The sequence below is a fragment of the Eulemur rufifrons genome, chromosome 2 (genome assembly GCF_041146395.1).
Source record: "Eulemur rufifrons isolate Redbay chromosome 2, OSU_ERuf_1, whole genome shotgun sequence".
In the NCBI taxonomy this organism is placed as follows: domain Eukaryota; kingdom Metazoa; phylum Chordata; class Mammalia; order Primates; family Lemuridae; genus Eulemur; species Eulemur rufifrons.
Window position 1 is genome coordinate 19,875,338 of NC_090984.1, and position 16,780 is coordinate 19,892,117.

The following is a 16,780-nucleotide window of genomic DNA, read 5'->3' on the forward strand; positions in this document are numbered from 1 at the left end:
GGATTGCAGGATTTTGGGAAACCAGGCTCAAACTATTCTTTACCAAAGGACTTCTTGGAGCTTTGATGTGACTTTCCAAGATGATGTTAAACAACTTTTCCCAGATTTATTTAATTCATAATTTTTTACCCCACAAGCATCTAAGAGGATGGTGTCCTCTGGGTTGTTCTTTGGGAAAGGCTACTCTGTTAGAAACTTATTACTAACCAAAACAGCCTGGTACTGGCATAAGAACAGAGATACAGACCTTTGCAACAGGACGGAGAACCCAGATATAAAACCATCCTCATATTGTCATCTAATCTTTGACAAAGCAGACAAAAATATACACTGGGGAAAAGAATCCCTATTCAATAAATGGTGCTGGGAAAATTGGATTGCCACATGCAGAAGATTGAAACTGGATCCGTGCCTCTCACAAAAACCAACTCACAATGGATAACAGACTTAAACCTGAAGACATGAAACCATAAGAATTCTAGAAGAAAATGTTGGGAAAACTCTTACAGACATTGGCCTAGGCAAAGAATTTATGAAGAGGACCCCCAAAGCAATCACAGCAATAAGAAAAATAAATAAATGGGACCTGATCAAATTAAAAAGCTTCTGCACAGCCAATATTATTAGAGTGAATAGACAACCTACAGAATGGGAGAAAATATTTGCATGCTACACATCTGATTAAGGGCTGATAACTAGAATCTATGTAGAACTTAAGAAAATTAACACGAAAAAATCAAACAACCCATTAAAAAGTAGGCAAAGGACATGAACCAAAACTTTTCAAAAGAAGACAGAATAATAAATAAGTGCTTTTATAAATAATAATAAAGTGCTCAACATCTCTAATCATCAGGGAAATGCAAATCAAAACCACAATGAGATAATCGCTTAACTCCAGTGGGAATGGAGTTTTGTCCCAAAACAACAAATGGTGACGTGGATGTGGAGAGATAGGAACACTCTTACATTGCTGATGGGACTGCAAATTAGTGCAACCTCTATGGAAATTAATATGGAGATATCTTAAAGAACTAAAAATAGAAATACCATTTGATCCAGCAATCCCACTACTAGACATCTTCCCAAAGGAAAAAAAGTCATTTTATAATAAAGACATCTGCACTTGAAAGTTTAATGGCAGCACAATTCACAATTGCAAAGATGTGGAAACAACCCAAGTGCCCATCAATACATGAGTGGGTTAATAAAATGTGGTATATGTATACCATGGCGTTCTACTTAGCTACAAAAAACAATGGTGATCTAGTACCTCTAGTATTATCTTGATTGAAGCTACAGCCCATTCTTCGAAGTGAAGTATCGCAAGAATGGAAAAACAAGCACCACATGTGCTCACCTGGTACTAACTGGTCAACACTTAGGTGCACAGGTGGAAGTAATATTCATCAGGTGCTGGGCAGGTGGGAGGGGTGTGGAGGGGATGAATAAATTTGTAACAAATGAGTGCGGAATGCATGTCTCGGGGACAGGCACTAGTAGCTCTGGCTTGGGTGATGCAAAGGCCATATATGTAACCAAAACAGTATCCCCCTAGCATTCTGAAATTAAAAAAAAAAAAAAAAAAACCAAAAAAACAACTTGAAAGTTCCAAGTGACTCCCATATATTTTCTGCTGGTGAGCAAGAAAAGCTGACGTAATGTGGGTGGATTTTAGGGGTCTCTCTTTGACAGGCTGTTACAAAGTTGATCACGAAGATGAGTGGAAGTCACAGGTTAATTAAGCATGAAACAAAGTTGTTTAGAATTGTATAAAATTTCATTTTGTTACCTTTAAGGCTGTCCTAGACTGTTTTGGATTAGGCAGTAAAAGTCCTATAAAAACTTGTCTAGTCATAAAGCCTCATGATGAATTTTGGAAGCTGAAATGATAGGTAAATATGCAAAACAAACCTAGGAATGAAAAATGATCCTCTTTCAGCCTTTGCGTCTCTTGCTCACAACACCAGCCTTTTACTAGACACCAAGTTGTAGTTGTTGTGTTTTTCATTGTTTCATGTTAAAATATCTTTTTTATGAAGCCTTTAATGATTGGGGAGAAGACATACTGTGGTGCTTTAGTTTTGTGCTTGTTCATAAAATTGTATGTTTACTCAAAATTTCCATAAATATGGGAAAAGAAAGTTTATTTTTTGTTAAATCTTATTCAAGAGAAAAAAATAATCAAGGAAAGGATTTGGAAAAATTCTTAAAATTCAAGATAAAGAGATAAAAATACTTTGAAGAATTTTGAAATCTGATCATAAAATTGACTAGCATAGATTTTTCACATTTTGTTGTGAGAAGTCCCAGGAATTTTAAGTTTGTGATCTTAAGTAGTTTACTTCCCAGCAGTAGAGACAAATACATGAATTTACGAATAATTCCATTTTCAGTTTTAAAATCTGTTACATAGTTTCTCTTCATTGATTGTTTTTTTGCCACAACAGGGTTGTTATCCCCATTATTCAAGTGAAAAATCCGAGTAATAAGTCAGCTTGTGATTTGTCCAAATAATCTTCTGAGCCCTGAAAGTGTTTTCCATTATACCAAATGCCAGCTATATAAGAGGGGATTAAAAGCGCTAAGTACTCCACTGAATGTCAAATGTTAAGTATGGGTTTAAGTTCTCAGAGGTTTAGAGGAGCAAGGAGTCGCTCTGGCAGTAGTGACCTGGGGAGACTCCATGAAGTAGGTGAGATCTCAGCTGGGCCTGGCAATGTGAGTGGGGTTGGTCAGCTGCTGGAGGTTCAAGGATAATTATGTAGATCGGTAAAAAGTAAACACAATCACATTTCTAGGAAAGAGTATGATATATTCAGAGTATACCAGACCAGTCTGAGCTCTAGCACAAGGTGGGCAGGATTCATACAGAAGAGTTGTAAGAAATAGTGCTGACATGTCTTGTACTAACGTAGCACCATGGAACTGCTGACACGTCTTTTTTTTTTCCCCCTTGTAAACAAACTATTATCCCTGGGTATTGAATTCATCTTTCCATAACTGGTGCAGGAACAAGGGAACAACAGTAAAGAAAATGTTTTAGAAAGATAAATCTGGTGACAGAATAGACTACAAGACACACTGCTCACGAAGCCCAGGACGTGACATTAGCTGAGAGCCCGTGCTGCTGTCTTTGAGTGAAGGGGTGGGAACCTAAATTGGTGCGGTAGTAACGGGAAGGGAAAGAGGAGTGAAAAGCTCAACTGAGGCAGAATCAATGATTCGGTCTTCATAGTCAACTGTTAAGTGAGGTAGAATTATTATTGGCTGAACTATTAATAAAAACTACAAAATGGAGAACCAAAAATTGTGAATTACTGATAAAATTCAGAGTTTGCAATCTCAGAATTAAGGTAAAGTTTAAGCATTGTGTGATTCTGGGTAGATTATCAAGCACTTTTTGTTCCATATATTTTTTTCTATACCATGTCTTCTAGCTACTACCCTATTTATTTCTTGACATAGACAATTTTTTTTTAAACCAACAGCTTTATTGTGATATCATTCACGTATTAATATGCTAAAACTCACCCTTTTAAAGTGTACAATCCAGTGGTTTTTAGTATATTTAGAGTCGTGCAACCATTATCACTACCTAATTTCAGAACATTGTCATCACCCCAGAAAGAAACCTCATTAGCAGTCATTCCCTATCCCCGTCTCTCCCACCATTGATCCTGGCAACCACTGGTCTTACTCTCTGTCTTTCTAGATTTGCGTGTCCTATAAATAGAATCATATAAAATGTAGCCTTTGTGGCTGGCATCTTTTATAATAATTATAAACTGAATGCCTAAAGAGGCTGAGCTTAGGATAGCACTTGCTACACAACTTTGGCAACTGAAATTTTTTAAGTTAAAGTATTACTATGTTCATGTGTGTGGCATATTATCCTTCGATTATTCTTAGATTATTAATTTTTTTTTTTTTTTTTTTTTGCCTAGTGTCCGTGAACTGTCTCAGGAACTCTTTGGAGGCAAAGAGCAATAAGAGTTGGGAACACAACTCTTGATAAAGAGTTATTGATACTGATAAAATAATTCAATAGAGAAGTAGAATCAACCACTTCTTTTAGGTGTAAATGCTGCTGATAGTGTATATTAAGGAAATGTTTACTTATCTCACTTTTTATGTAGGTACTAGAACTACTTCTGTCTTGTGTTTAGACATCCAGCAAACATTCGTGTAGGTATCATGTGCTTGTACAAATGTACTTTCTTTTGACCTGGAAATGCAAAAATTTCCTTCTTCCCACCCAATGAGCCTCTGTACTCCTCCACAGAAAGAGTAGGGTACTTAAAGGAACGGTGGTAGTTGGATAATGGTTAACTTAGTGTGTACTGCATACTTCCTTTTCCTAAAACAACTCCATATCTACCTTTAACTTTTCCAAAATGTATAGAACAAGTATGGTGTTAACTTACTAACAGATTACTAGACTTTGAGCAGTTGTGGAACCAAAATCGAAATGAGAACCTATAGATCTTCTAATTCTGTTAAATCAGCAAGTGCTCATTATGTACTAGATACTCTTTTAGCCCAGTGGGAAATTCACAGAATTGGAGATTTGTTTCAGGAATACAAGAGAATATGCGGAAGTGTTTTGTTTTGTTATGTTTTTTTAATCCCATGATTCATCACCCAAATTAAATTTTGGTGGGTATTTTCCTTTTAGGTTTTCTTTCCCTCCTATTAAACTTTCACTTTGAAAGGTCACAGGGTTTGGGCAAAGCAAGTAAGAGAGATACTTGCTTGAATTCTCCAGGATGGGGAAGTTGAAGAGTACTTCTTTCTCTCTTTTCATTATTGAATAATTTCACTGTAACAATTACTATTGTTAATGTTCAACAGTAGAAATGTTTAGATTCCTTACTTTCCTGCAAAGTAACTTGGTTTAGTCAACACGAGGATGCATTTGGTTAGTGGAATGGAAGATTCACAGGCTAGAATGGTCTTGGCAGATTTTATGGGGGGAAAGTACGGCATTTGGAAGGAAGCAGAAGGACTCACCGGTAAGGGAAGGGCATGGGCAAAGCAAAGCTCCAGAGGACAAGTCAGTTTGTGGTGGACTCCACATAGACCTCATTAGTGGTCTTAGCTTTTGTGTTTTCAAGAGTACCACAGTTTTTCTAATAAAATTACTCCCTTGATTTTATTTAATGTATTTTGAAGTTTCAAGTAATATTAAGGGAGGAATGAAATTATTTTGTTTCAGAAAGGGTTAAAAGGCTGAAGAATCTTGATCTAAATAATGATTTCCTGCAGGCAGATTTGAGCAATCCATAGGAGTTGTCTTTGGTTCAGAGAGCAGTCCTCTGGCCTGCAAAGGTAATTGAATCCCTGAGAGAGGCTTCTTGGTCAGAACCATTTGATTTTGACAACAGAGTGGATAAAAACTTAAACCATAAAATACATCCTGATGTTCATTATTATGGATAGGGTAAGGTTGGTGCCATTGTTGGAGGAAAAACTCTTGGCTGTATAACATGATGGTAGAGAAAGTTTAAGGTGCAAACACTTGAATGCCCTTTAAGAAAACTGGTTCTTCTGTCCTATTCTTTGGAATATTTAGGGCTAAGTTATTAGTTTCTGGTATCGTAGAAGTCTGAAAGTATTCTGTTCTAAGAACCATTGTTTTAAGAATTGACTAGATTTGCCGCAATGACATTAAAACTTTTACCCATAGTCCTATATCCCTAACAGCTGTTTTCATTTTTGCATGTTTTAATCTTTACTTGTATACATACTTTCTAAGTAATGGTACTTTAAAAATTGTTTGAGAAGGAACATTGAGATCAAGAGAATTTTGTATGATTCCTTTTTTCTTTTTAAGGTATGTGTTGGGTGGAGGAGCATTATGTATGGAACTTCTCACAAAACAGGTAACTGTTTTCTTATGGTACTCAATTGTCAACCTCAATGATGTTTTGATTATGCAGTTAGATTCTAAGTAGAAAAGTTCTTATGTAATAGCTCCCACTTTTAAAAAATTTAATTTTTCTTAATAGCATCTACTTTTAATAAAGAAAAAGCTGTTTAAGGTAAACCAATAAAATGACATTGTACTTGGTGCTGAATCTATGCTAGGATAGGCATTAAGAGTGATGTTTATTTAAGGTTATAATTTGCTCATGTTAGGCCCTTAGAATGTAGGGTTTTGTTTTTTTTTTAATTTTTTGTGAGATTCTGGAAACGGTCCAATTTTACTTTGTTCCCTTGACTACAAACTTCTTAAAACCGATTTGCTATTGTTGAGTTGTTATGTGCCATTTCATTAGGTTTTCCCAAGTGGGAATGGGGAATACTACTGTGTTTTAGAGATGTGTTTTTTTCTTCCTGTAGGGCTGGAGCAGTGCCTACTCGATAGAATCTGTCATCATGCAAATAAATGCCACCTTAGTCAAAGGCAAAGCCAGAGTACAGTTTGGAGCAAATAAGGTACTTTTAATAAGAACTTTACGTAAACTATATGTTACTTTGTGAGGCTTATTTCTGTGTTGATTTACTTCTTCTTGAGACAATTAATTTCATTTTCATTTGGTTCTTGTTACAGAAGAGATCTATAGAAAACATAAGTATAAGAAAATTGAAGATACTCATTGATAATTATTTAGTATCTGTCCTTTTTGTCTTATGTTTATTATAAACATGTAGCAGTTCTCATATCAGATAACATAGACTTCAAATCAACAAAAGTAAAGAAAAAGATATTCAATTTATAATGGTAACGGGAACAATTCAACAAGAAGACATAACAATTCTAAATATTTACGTACCTAACACAGGTGCGCCAAGATTCATAAAGCAAATCTTACTTGATCTAAGTAAAATGATAAACAGCAGCACTATAATAGCCGGGGACTTCAACACCCCTCTGACAGAATGGGACAGATCCTCATAACAGAAAATAAACAAAGAAACAATGGACTTAAACAGAACTCTAGAACAAATGGGCCTAACTGACATTTACAGAACATTCTACCCAAAACCCACTGAATATATGTTCTTCTCATCAACTCATGAAACATTCTCTAAGATTGATCACATCCTAGGTCACAAAGCATGTCTCAACAAATTAAAAAAAAATAGAAATTATATCATGCATCCTCTCAGATCACAGTGGAATAAAATTAGAAATCAACTTCAACAGAAACACTCATCGTTACACAAACTCATGGAAACTAAACATACTGCTGAACGATAGTTGTGTCAAGGAGGAAATTAAGATGGAAATCAAAAGATTCTTTGAACTAAATGTTAAAGGGGGGGGAACAAGTTATCAAAATCTGGGATACATTTAGTCAAACCAGGAGTCTAAACAAGAACAACAAAATCTGGGATACAGCTAAAGCAGTCCTGAGAGGAAAATTCATAGCCATAAATGCCTACATCTAAAAGACAGAAAGATCACAAATCAATAATCTAATTAATTGTCTCAAGGAACTGGAAAAGGATGAGCAAACCAATCTCAGTCCCAGCAGAAGAAAAGAAATAACCAGGATCAGAGCAGAACTAAATGAAATCGATAACAAAAGAACTGTATGGAAGATTAATGAAACAAAAAGTTGGTTCTTTGAAAAGATAAACAAAATTGACAGACCTATGCTAAATTAACCAAAAAAAGAAAAGAAAGGACTCTAATAAGCTCAATCAGGAATGAAAAAGGAGAAATCACAACTGAAACCATGGAAATACAAAATATCATCTCTGAATACTATAAAAATCTCTTATGTACAGTTTTTAATTTATTATTGGTATGTATAGCCTAATAAGTAAAAAATTATATGTACTTTGAAGTTTTGCAAAATTGAGATCATGTTATAATACTTAATTCCTAGTGAGCTTTATGTGCTAGGCTCTAGTCTGAAATTTTTACCTATATTAACTCTTTCAACCCTCTTAATAACCTAAAAGGTCGATCCTGCTATTGTCTTCGTTTTGTAGATGAGGAAACTGAAGCACACAGAGGTTAGGTAATTTGTCTAAGGTCATGGGTAGCAGAGCAAGAATTGGGACCAGTCTGGCTCACCTAGGCTTAGCCATCAGGAGCTGAGAGCCAGCCACGAGGCAGAAGGATGTTGGTCATCAGGCTGGTTTTCTGTTCAGTTAACATGAAACACAGGGTGTAACATCCACTCTAGGACATAGTAGTGAGAAAGCCTTCCAAAGCAGAGGTCTGTTATCATGACTTCTAGCAGGAATTTGGGGTTTAAAGGCAAGATAGTGCTTCCATTCACTATTATTGGAGGGACTGGTAGTTGAGTTATAGTGAAATCTTGGAGCACACAGCCTTGGAACAGCTCCTGACCTATTTCTCTAGTCGGGAAGGGCACTTCTCTTTCCCCACTGCCTGCAAACCTCCAGTGATTCACCTACAGAATCCCCTAGTTAGTGATCACATTCAGGTGGGAGATCTGTTTTGTTTTTGTTCTTTGCAAGGCCAGGGGGAAGCGAGTGGCTACCTATACTAAGCAGTCTAGTCTTCTATTTATAAAGTAGCAAGCTTACAGAGCCAAATCTGAGAACCTTGCATAACCCTGAGATTCTCCGGGGGGCTAAAATGGTCTCATGTGAGTTGTACCCACAGCTGTCATCAGAAGCAGACACAGATACTTTCTGGGAGGAAAGCATCTCTTATTTAAGCCTGCAGGATTCCTAAAGAGTAAAGTTAAGCATGTAGGAATTCAGTTAAAGATCATAGCATTCAAGTAGGGAACCCTGCATGGAGGAGAATTGGCAGAAATGATGAACAATAGACATGTATTCCCAAAGACTTCATAGGTTTTGGAATTTCCAGATACAGAACAGAGGCATCAGATATTAGAATTGTGAGAAAATAGTTGTATCTGAAATGTAATATAAAGAAAAAGATGGAATTCATAAAATTGGACAAGCAATAAGACCACCAGGAATTATGAGAAAGATCTGAAAAACAATTAAATAGAACTTACAGAAATAATACAGTTGTTGAAATGAGAAACTCAATAGATGGATTATCTATCAGAAGAGAAAATTGATTAGACGATGTCTCCAAAGAAGTAACTCAGAATGTTGCACAGAGACACATGGGGATAGATAATATGGCACATGTTGAAAGAGATGAGTGAGGTCTAAGATACGGCTTAGTGGAATCCCAGGAGGAAATACTAAAATTATATTAAAAAGTGAGAGAAATAGAAGTTATAAAGGTGACAGAAGCAAGTTCACATACATCAGTCATAACAAATGTAAATGGACTGAAGTTACCCGTTAAATTGAATTAACAAAACAAAATGCAGCTGTTTTTAAGGAGTGTATTTAAAATAGGATTCAAAAAGATTTAACGTTTTTTTTTAATACAGGGAGAAGGGTGATAAGGCTATGCATACATTAATCAAAAACAGGGTGATGTAGCTCTAGTATCTATTAAACAAAGTAGGATCTTGGAACAGAAAGCATTAGTGAACTAAATGATAAAAGTCTGAGCTAACTAGGAGACTGTAGCAATTTTTGTGCTTCACATACCTATCAAAGTAGCCTCAAAATACAGAGAAAAACCTGCTAAAACCACAGGGAGAAACTGACGAGTCTACCACACTAGTTGGAGATTTCAACATGCCCTGCTTATGGTAAGTTAAACAGAATGTCAAAATACAGATTTGAGTAACCGATTAACAGGAATGGTCTAGTGGATAAACATAGAACTCTATACCCAATAATTAGATATTATATGTCCTTCTCAAGCATATATGGAATATAGGGGAAAAATTCTTCATATATTAATCCATAAAGCAAGTCAGAAGATTTAAAAACAATTGGTACCATACAAATAATAATAATTTAAATATGATACAATTAAGGTTAGAAGGCAGTAATGTAGAGACTAATAAAAACCTACATGAATTTGGAAATTAAACATACTTCTAAATATTGGCTAAAAAAAAATGAAAATTTAAAAATAGTTGAAATTGAACCATAATTAAAATACTAAAATTCTATCTATTCTTCACTCTCTCCCTCTCTCTCTCTATATATCGAATATCCTCCCTTTCCCTCTCTGTCTGAAACATTCATGAAGCTAATCCTGTTCCATAAAGAAAACCTCAAATTCTGAAAAGTAGAAAAAAAAAAAAAAAAAGGACAGATGTCATTCTCTGATCCTAGTTAAATAAAACTGTAAGTTATAACAAAACCAGAAAACAAATGTTTCTTTGTGGAATTTTAAACTCCAGTAGCCCTTAAGTCAAATGGGAATTTGAAATTAAGACTGAGACTATTTAGAGATTAGCAATAATGCAATCATTACTTACCATAAGCTAAAGGAGAGCTCAGAGGAATATTCGCAGCCTTAAAATCCTTATTAAAAGAAGAATTAAAATGAATTGAGCCTCTAACTCAGAAAGGACAATCCAGTAATCTGAAGGAAAACAGAATGGAGAAACAAAGACATAAGCAGAAATCAGTGAGTTAGAAAAATAGGAAGGGCTAACTCCGCATTCCAGTAAAGCCTCTGCAGAACGTCCCCGTTAGTCCCCGTGAAACCAGCCCGAATACCTGGCTGTTGACAGTTGCGAGTGGGGAGGCTGACCTTTTCTCCTGTGCCTTGGCTGGGTGGGCAGTGGGGTGGGATGCGCCTGGGAGTTCCAGGGGGTGTGTGCTTTGTGTTACGTACAGGCTGTTTCCATATCTTTCATTTTTGTCCTTTTTGTAGATATACAGACTGAAAAACACTAGTTTTCATTAACTTTGAGAAAATAGTACTGCATGTTTTCTATGTTTTAGTTTGTTAGGTTTGTTACGTCAGGGCTTTGGTACTTTAAGGAACTCTTAGAAATTAAAAAAGACTATCCTGTAGAAAAATTGGGGAAAGGATATAAAAAGTCTGTAGAAATAGAAATAAATGTCTTGCAAACAGATGGAGACATGCTCAGCCTCACTGAATAATAGAAATGCAGATCAAAACTACACTGAGAGCCCATCTTTCACCTTGTATATTGTCAAAAATCACAAAGGTGTGATGAAATACTCTTAGGCAGTATCCAGGTATTTTCATACATGGCTAGTGGGAAAGCACATATAGTCCCATAGCGGGCAGTTTAGCACTATCTCAAAATTACAAAGGCATGTAAGTCTTTTGACCCAGCAACTCCACTGGGACATTTTTACTAGTACTTTGCAAATGTGTGTACAGAGTTGCTCATTGTAACACTGTAATAGCAAAATATTGAGAACAACCTAAATGTCCACCAGTACTGACTTTGAGTATCCATACAATAGAAATTTTTCACTGTAAAAACAAAGAAAGAAAGGTAAAGCTTTCTGAATATTGATATAGAACAAGCTGCAAGGTATGATAAAGGAGAAAAGAGGCAGAACAGTGTCTGTAGCATGCAGCCGTTAGTTGGGGGAAAGCGGGGGACAATGGCTAATAACAATGGGCCATACATGAATTTTCTTGCATAATCTTAAAAAAGGACATACAAAAAACTAGTAATAGTAATTAACTTGAATGGAGGAACTCGGATGAATTGGGGGAACTGGGTGGTTGGGGGGACAGGGAGGAAGGAAGGAGAATTTTCACTTAGAATTTTTTTTTTTTATACATTTTCGATTCTTGTACTGTGTGACTTTATTACTCAAAAAATTCTATGACAATATATTAGATAGGTATATACCACTATGGTGAATACTCATGATATTATTATCTTAATTGGAAGTTAAGATGTAGGTCAGTTGTAATTACGGTGACAAAATTGATCCTAGATTTGGCTCCTTAGAAAAGATTCTATATCTTTACCAAAAGAGGACTCCTTTAGTGTAATGGCTTGGTGCCAGTTATAGGCATTCTTTAGATTTCTAACTCAAATTGTCATTCATATGTGTAGGCCTTGAAGCTTAATATTTTCTTATTTGAAAGTTTTATGTGTGTATAAACTTGGATAGAAGTTATGAGGAAGAGAGTTTGAGCTTTACTCATGTCCAAATAGCATCCTTTAACTTGATTCATCAGTATGGAAGAGGAACACTAGAACTAAAAAGCCTTGTGCTTGGCCAATGGTAGGAAGACTTCCAAAAATGAACTGTGAAGCCTGTAAATTTTTATTGGAGTACAATTTTGTTTTTGTTATTCTTACAAAATTGTAAAGAATAATGAAATTGAGAGTTTAAATTAAAATTGTTTTTGAAATGAAAATATAATTCCATTTCCTGTGTTCTTTTAAGCACAGCATTGATGCATTCATAAATTTATTATGACTTTCATCTAGTTAGTTTTGATTTAAAAGGTATAATTCTCTTTCAGAATCAATATAATCTAGCAAGAGCTCAACAATCCTATAATTCCATTGTACAGATACATGAGAAAAACGGTATGTTTAATTCAATAAGTATGTATTGGCATTTATGAAGTTTTATATAATATATTGATATTTATCCTGTTTTGTTTTTCTGTTTTTGCTTTAATTTCTTAAAGTGCTGTTACCATAGTGAAAAAAATTTAACTTGTGCTACATTCAGAATCTTTCAGGGAACCTTTAACATCATTGTGCTTCATTCACACTCTTTGTATCTTAAACACTCGCCTGGGTACCTCTGAGTCAGTCAGGATTTTTAAGTAGATTAATGGATGACTCCCTGTACTCGCTTGAAATCTATGGTGTTAGGATAGGAAAAGGAGTTAAAGGCCACTGTTTACAGGTGGAGTTCTTGTTATAACTGAGTAGATGTAATCAGGATCATGACCAGCTTTTTCTGAAACACCTTCAGACTATATTTAATGCTTTTGACAACCTTATACATTTATCTATTTAAGATGAGTTCTAATTTCAGTATACACTTGAGTATGAGTAGTAAATTAATAAAAAAGTTAAATCCTAAAATACCTTTCATAACCTTTATTGGCCTTTAAATTTTGCTTGTACTTTATTTACAATACACGTTTTGTGGTTTTTTTGTTTGTTTGTTTGTTTTTTTGTCTCTAACAGTAAGATTTAAAAAGCCAACTACACTTGGAATTGGAATACCTATTTTCAAGTGCCAGTTTTGTCACTCACTGGATCTGTGGTCCTGAGCAAGTCCCCTTATCTCTTCTAGGCTCAGTTTCCTCATCTCTAAAATTGACATAATGTCTGTCTTGCCAAACTTGTGAAGAAAAAGAGTAGCGTGTATGTATAGCACTTTGTATCTAAGTGCTGATAATAAGGTATTCATTGTAGCAGTGGTAGTGACACTGCCTTTCTGTGCAAAATAAATAGTAGGAAGTGATTTTCTTTAAGGAGAGTATTAACGGTGAGGTGTTTTTTCAAAAACTTTGCGAGAGACAGAGTCTTGCTATGTTGCCCAGACTGGAGTGCGGTGGCTATTCACAGGTGTGATCATAGCTCACTGCAGCTTCCAACTCCTGGGCTCAAGTGATCGTTCTGCCTCAGCCTCCAGAGTAGCAGGACTATAGGTGCATGCCAGAGCCTGTAAAGTGTTCTTTACTTTGCTAGAAGGGTGGCAGTTTGTGACTCAAGATTTGTGTTTTGTGCTCTTTTTCATTTTAATGACAAAGCAAACTTGTCACTTGTTCAGTGATAGCTTACTTCTGAAAATAGGATTCAAAACAAAATTTTCAAGCCCAAAGAGAGAAATGATAAAATTTGAGGACAAGGCCAGGTTTTCATAATCATAGCTGGCACACTAAATAAGTAGATCCAAAGAAACCTGTATGCTACTTCATAACCATATGGATGCTCTACAAATATTAGTATAGACACACTGTTCCAATGTCAATTTTGTACCAAACAGTACTTAATCTAATTTGCCTTTCTATAGAGAGCTTAGATTTTGGTGGAGTCTGGGAAACAGTCATATTTTTTCTTATCTCTCTTTTATTTTTTTCTTAAAGCAAACATTATAACCTGCATTCAAATGTTTATAGAAAATCATGTATTTGGGAGTGTGTAAGCTTAGCCATGGTGAAAGAGCAATAGATTCAGGATCAAGAGAGATGGATTCCAGGTTTTTTTAATTTTTAAATCTTATATTTAAAAAATTAACAGATAAAATTGTATTGTGTACAACATGGATGTTTTGAAGTATATATACTTTGTGGAATAGTTAAATCTAGCTAATATATGCATCACCTCACCTAGTTATTTTTGTGGTGAGACACTTTACATCCATTGTCTCAGCATCTTTCAAGAATACAATATATTGTTAACTATAGTCACCATGTCGTATAGTAGATTGAGGTGAGTCTAGTTTGGCTTCTGCTGCTAACTCGGATCTTAGGCATAGTCATTTAGTCACTGCACCTGCTTCAGTGGCTTCCTCATTGGTGAAATGACATCATTGTGCTGATGACAATCCAAGTTCATTCTGAAATGCCAGGATTTTGTTTGGGAATAGTTATTTTCAGTGAAGTTTACTTTCAAGTACAGAACTAAAATGGAATAAAATCTATCATGTAGTCTAATATTCCACACTATCATATTTAGTTAGGAATTCCATTAATATAAAAAGCTCTTGTGTTGAAAATGCAAGTACAATTTATTCATAGAAAATAACTTCTATTGTGAGCATATCAAAATGCAGTGTTACTGACCCAAGAATAAGTGTAATTTTTACAGTAGATTTAAACACCAAAATTATGGCTAGAGACTGTAGTTAACCTTAATAAGTGCCAGTTCTCCTAGTTGTTTTAGGAATTATTTTAACTTATTTATTTATTTATTTTTTGCATTCTGTTTCAGGCTGGTACACCCCTCCAAAGGAAGATGGCTAAATATGTTGACTGTCATACGTTCGGACCAATGTTGCTTTAAAGAAAATCTTTCCAACATGCAGACACAAGCTTTGAGTGCCCCTATAACAGCAGTACCGAAGATGTTAGCTAATAGATATTTTAGTGGATAATCTGTCAACTGACATCCAGTATAAGTTACAGCCTTTTCATTTTGCTCATTTTAGGTATCTTGGACTGAGCAGTGGGGCCTTTACTGTATTTTTCCTGATAAATACACATACTGGCCACTCCTTATCATCTCTTTTTCTTGAAAAGTGAAATCTTTTAAGCAGACGAGTCAGCATCAGGTTACTGAAGATGTAACTTCAGGGTAATTTTCCTATATGGAGTCCATAGGTTATGACGATTTGCAAGATACTGTTCTGTTTAGAGCCAATAAAAGTTTAATTGACGTTCAATATTGGTTTAGAAAATTTCAGGTCTTCTAAATCACAGTAGCTCTTTGAGGTCTAAAACCATTTTATGATATTGCCAAAATAATGTCAGGAAACCTAAATTGTTAAAAAAAATTTTTTATGGCTATGTGAAGATAGGAACTATTTCCTGAAGATACACTCTTAATTGAGTTATATCGTGCTTTTAGGCAAAGCAAAGCAAGGCTATGCCAATCAAGGCTTGTAAGTAGTAATTTCCACTGGGGCATCAGAGTCTTGCTGGGCTGAATCTGCTTCTTGTTGGTTCAAGATTTCTTATGAAGAAAAGCCACAGTATAGAACTTGAAGTTATTTAAAATACTAAGTCATTTTACGTTTCCATTTTATTAACGGGATGTTGCAATCATTTGTAAACTAATAAACTTATAAAGTGATTGGCACAAAGACTCCTTGAGCAAAAGCTGCAGTCAAGTACAAAAAGATACCTAATTTGGAGACTCTTAAAAGTTTTGCTATAGTCATAACAATGGCTTTTACAATGAAAGACTAATAGGAACTCTCCATATGTTAATTCTTTTATAAAACCTGACTCAAATCAAGGTACTCTCCATTTTACTGCCTTACCTGAATCAGTCCTGTGTAGTTGGTAATCGATTTTTTTATATGCCCAAGTTTGATTTAAAAGTAAATTGTAGTTATTAAGCACTTTTAAAAAGAAATCCAGAAGCACACTTTTCTGCACAAACCAGTTACAAAGTTCAAAAGTGTTTCTTACGCATTTGGTTTAAGATTCAGTTTTTAACTTTGTAAACCATATTCAAGAGACTTGGCACTTCTGCATTATTGTGTGTGTTTAATTTCTTTTGATTCTGTTTTGGTTAAGAGGGCAGTAGATGAAGACTTTATAGTATTATTGTTCACTCGGTTACATTTATATAAAGTTCTGATTGCCAGTTACTCAGATAACAAGTGACGAGGCAGAATTCTTTAAAGCATTAAAGTTCCTTAAGTTCCTTAAACCTAAGGCTAAATCTTGAATACATTATTGAATTCTTTAATATCCTGATGGCTAGCAGATTGACAGCTGCACAGTTGGCATGCTTTTTTTTTTTTTTTTGATTTTATTTTTCATTGCAGATTTATTTGGCAATGTACAGTAAATTTTGTAAACTTGCATCAAGTTTATGAATAAAGAACCATTTAAAAATTATTTTGTCACTTTTCCCTCATAAGACATACTCTGCTTCAGGTGTCTGTAGGCTCTATTGAGTTTCTTGGAATAGGATATTTAAGGAGGGATTGCGTAAAGGGAGGCTTGAGAGGAAGAACGGCAGATTGATTTAATAAGAGAAAGTGAGAGAACCTAGAAATGGTGTCTACACACTTGATATACTCAGCTTTTCCTCAGCCTTTTTCCTCTTCCATACTCATTCTTTAATATAAATTCAAGACCCACTTTCTTGATGGCTGTCCCTAATTCTACCCTGGTTACAAAAGTCTCCGTCTTACCATACCCAAGGCCTCCTTGCACACAGTTTTCAGGTTATCTCATAGACAAGAAATACAGAGGGTGGGACAGCTCCAGGCACAGCACATTGGGGCTTTGCTGCTTTGAGATTTTTCCATGTTTTCATCT

At 35.2% G+C, this 16,780-nt stretch overlaps 1 protein-coding gene across 2 annotated transcripts in view; it reads left to right on the forward strand.

The window, feature by feature from the left end:
* UBE2Q2 (ubiquitin conjugating enzyme E2 Q2) overlaps positions 1–16,358 on the forward strand; it is a 56,203-nt gene extending 39,845 nt beyond the window's left edge. For both annotated transcript variants that reach the window (XM_069456947.1, XM_069456955.1), the window contains 4 exons: positions 5,837–5,885; positions 6,346–6,441; positions 12,284–12,350; positions 14,718–16,358. In XM_069456947.1, coding sequence (XP_069313048.1) covers positions 5,837–5,885; positions 6,346–6,441; positions 12,284–12,350; positions 14,718–14,749 — 244 coding nt within the window. In that variant the 3' untranslated portion in view covers positions 14,750–16,358. The remainder of the gene's footprint in view (positions 1–5,836; positions 5,886–6,345; positions 6,442–12,283; positions 12,351–14,717) is intronic.
* The last annotated feature ends 422 nt before the right edge of the window (positions 16,359–16,780 follow it).